The sequence below is a fragment of the Phlebotomus papatasi genome, chromosome 2 (assembly GCF_024763615.1).
Source record: "Phlebotomus papatasi isolate M1 chromosome 2, Ppap_2.1, whole genome shotgun sequence".
Taxonomy (NCBI): domain Eukaryota; kingdom Metazoa; phylum Arthropoda; class Insecta; order Diptera; family Psychodidae; genus Phlebotomus; species Phlebotomus papatasi.
The window spans coordinates 66,682,480-66,684,931 of record NC_077223.1 but is presented as its reverse complement, the minus strand read 5'-3'; the positions used below and the strand labels follow the sequence as shown (position 1 = coordinate 66,684,931).

Genomic DNA, 2,452 nt, shown 5'->3' with positions numbered 1-2,452 from the left:
TGTTTATCATGGAATTTTGAGAAAGAAGAATTCTGTGATTTCATTTGATTCTAGTAATTCCATTTTTTTGATTTCAGAGTGATTCCGTGGATTCCATGGATTCTAACGGAAAAATGTGTCGGTATTCCAAACTTGAGTAACCCTTTGTCTCAACAGGATGTTATTGCAGACACATTAATCTTTCTCAAGAGCCAAAAAACACTTCCTGGACAATCAGAATTCACCAAAATCTGGAAGAATAGGAAAAACTTCCCCGAAAGCAATCTCCCTCGCTGACAAATGTCAAAATTATCGGCCATATTAGCAAAAATGTCGCTCCCGCTTGGAATTTTCTTACAAGGTTGGTGTCAAAAAGCAAATGGCGGTCATTGGCGGGATAATAACCTTACATTTGACCTCTAGTTTTTTGGGGACGAGAGTACCGATAAAGTTTGAACAAGTTTTTTGAAAATTTAAGAAAAAAATATTTTTCGAATTTATGCAATCTGTAATTGTTAGTTGTCATACTTATTGGCCCCGAGAGGTTTTTCCTTATTCTGGTCTAGAAATATCAAAAAAGTCACAATATCTCCAAGGAAGCAGAAAATCGAAAATTCACTATTTTTGACCAAGAATATCTTAGCTCAGGAGTTAATTAGGATCCTGCAAAAAATATCCTAGATTTGAACATCCTTATAGTTTGTAATCATCCACAAGAATCGGAATTTTATCGATTCTAAATAGTCTAAAAAAATTCTTTTTTCCATGGGTACCCAGAGTCCCAAAGGAGACGAAAGAGTTAAGGACGAGAGGGTCAAAAATTGGGGATCACAAAAAACCACCTTTTCCGACTTCTTTTAGAGCAAATCATAATTTTAGATAGAAGGCCGTTAGGAAACCATTTTTTAGTACACCGGTGTCCCTATCGTCTTAAAGGGTTAAGCGTTAAGGTATATAGTATAGGATCTAAGTCACAAGTTCGAGTATTTCGCAAAGCCTGGGATGCTTTGCCATCCGTATTGCTATTAAAATCATCAAAATGATATCAAACATTTGCTCTAAAATTAGCCTTGTCCTAATTTTTTCAATAAAAACGATCTGTATGTTCAAATTATACTTCAAAAAATTTTAATTGATATTTTCTTTGTAATAAAATAATCTAACAAAAGCAATAGAAATATTTTTGCCAAAGCTTGAATTGCCCCAAATAAGCAAGCTTTTACGATTTACAATTTCCCTTTTTTATCTATCCCCAATGATAGCCATTGACGTCATAATAATGCTCATGTATGTTGGGATATAAGCAATATCAGAAAATTGGAAATTGGCCATAAACTTGCATGTAAAAGGGACAGAAAGGGAGCTGAAGAAAAAGCATCCGGAGTATTATTTAAAATTTTTATTATTTCATATCCTATGGTCTAATTGGTTGGTTTCCACAGTGAGACTGATATCCAATTTCGAAATTCTCTACAGCACAAATCATGCGGAAAAAATTGCTGGGAGCAAAACCCCATCCGAAGGTGCTCCTTCTAATTCCAAGAGAGAGAGTCATTTTGGGCATTTGACTCAGACGCCCCTGGAGCCATTGAATGTGACCACGAGGACAAGTGCTATGACCGTAAGGATGGCCTGGGTTATGACATGGAAGCCAGGCGGAGCACTACCCTCGTCCGTGTTGCACAGGGAAGTCTCGCAGCAGGAGGTGCAGGCATAGAGTTTGGTACGTTCGCCGATCACAATGCAGCCCCTTTCGCAATTACTGGCGCACTGTCTCTGCAGTGACCACATCCGCGGCGGCGTCGTGGAATTCTCCGTGGTGATGGTGTAGGAGAATCTCTTCACCATGCACGAGTACTCCTCCGCCTTGCACTTCCGTATCAGGTTGGAATGATTCCCAGATAAATCTGTGCATAATTCCCCATCTTCCATCGTCTCGCACGAATAGCACCACAGATCATTCCCTTTTGCCGCAGCAGCTGGTGTTTTCCTCAGGGAATGCGTCGTCAGCGACTGGGGATATGCTGCAACATCCCCCCAAATATCCCCAACATCAATTCTCCAATCATGCCACCAAATAAATCCCAAAACTCACCTTCGTCAAAGACACCAAACAGCAGAAAAGTGATGAAAATTGGGAGCATCTTCCCAGGATTTTCATTATGAACATTGGCCCACAAAACGCACAAAATTCACTTCAGCATCCTCCCCATTCCGCTCACTTGGCCACCAAGATGAGCTCTCTCTTCCTGGACTTCTCACTGGATTCCTCAGAACTCAATTATTGCTTTATTCTTGTACTGTTGGGAGCCCTCTTTGTTTCCCCCTATTTTTCCTTTCTTTCTTCTCCTGCTCTTTCAGCCACTTTTGACGCATACACAATTTTCCCCCGAATCTCGGGAACACCTCGGAAAATCTCGCGACATGGAAAAATCCCATCTAGTACAATTTCTGCTTCAAGGAAAATTCGCAC

The 2,452-nt window shown here is 40.1% G+C and overlaps 1 protein-coding gene across 1 annotated transcript; it reads right to left on the bottom strand.

Annotated features, from left to right (window-relative positions):
• Positions 1–1,363: 1,363 nt before the first annotated feature.
• Positions 1,364–2,452, bottom strand: LOC129803933 (uncharacterized). The gene is made up of 2 exons (XM_055850815.1): positions 2,075–2,452; positions 1,364–2,003 (listed from the first exon to the last, which is right to left on the bottom strand). Exons 1-2 carry the CDS (start codon positions 2,121–2,123, stop codon positions 1,549–1,551), a joined length of 504 nt encoding a protein of 167 aa, XP_055706790.1. The 5' UTR covers positions 2,124–2,452; the 3' UTR covers positions 1,364–1,548.

What these genes read in the sequence shown, in the direction of transcription:
- LOC129803933 (XM_055850815.1), bottom strand. Translation starts at nt 2,123, where the DNA reads ATGCTCCCAATTTTCATCACTTTTCTGCTGTTTGGTGTCTTTGACGAA. An exon ending in GTTTGGTGTCTTTGACGAAG is followed by an intron (nt 2,004 to 2,074) that starts GTGAGTTTTGGG and finishes GGGATGTTGCAG; the next exon opens with CATATCCCCAGTCGCTGACG.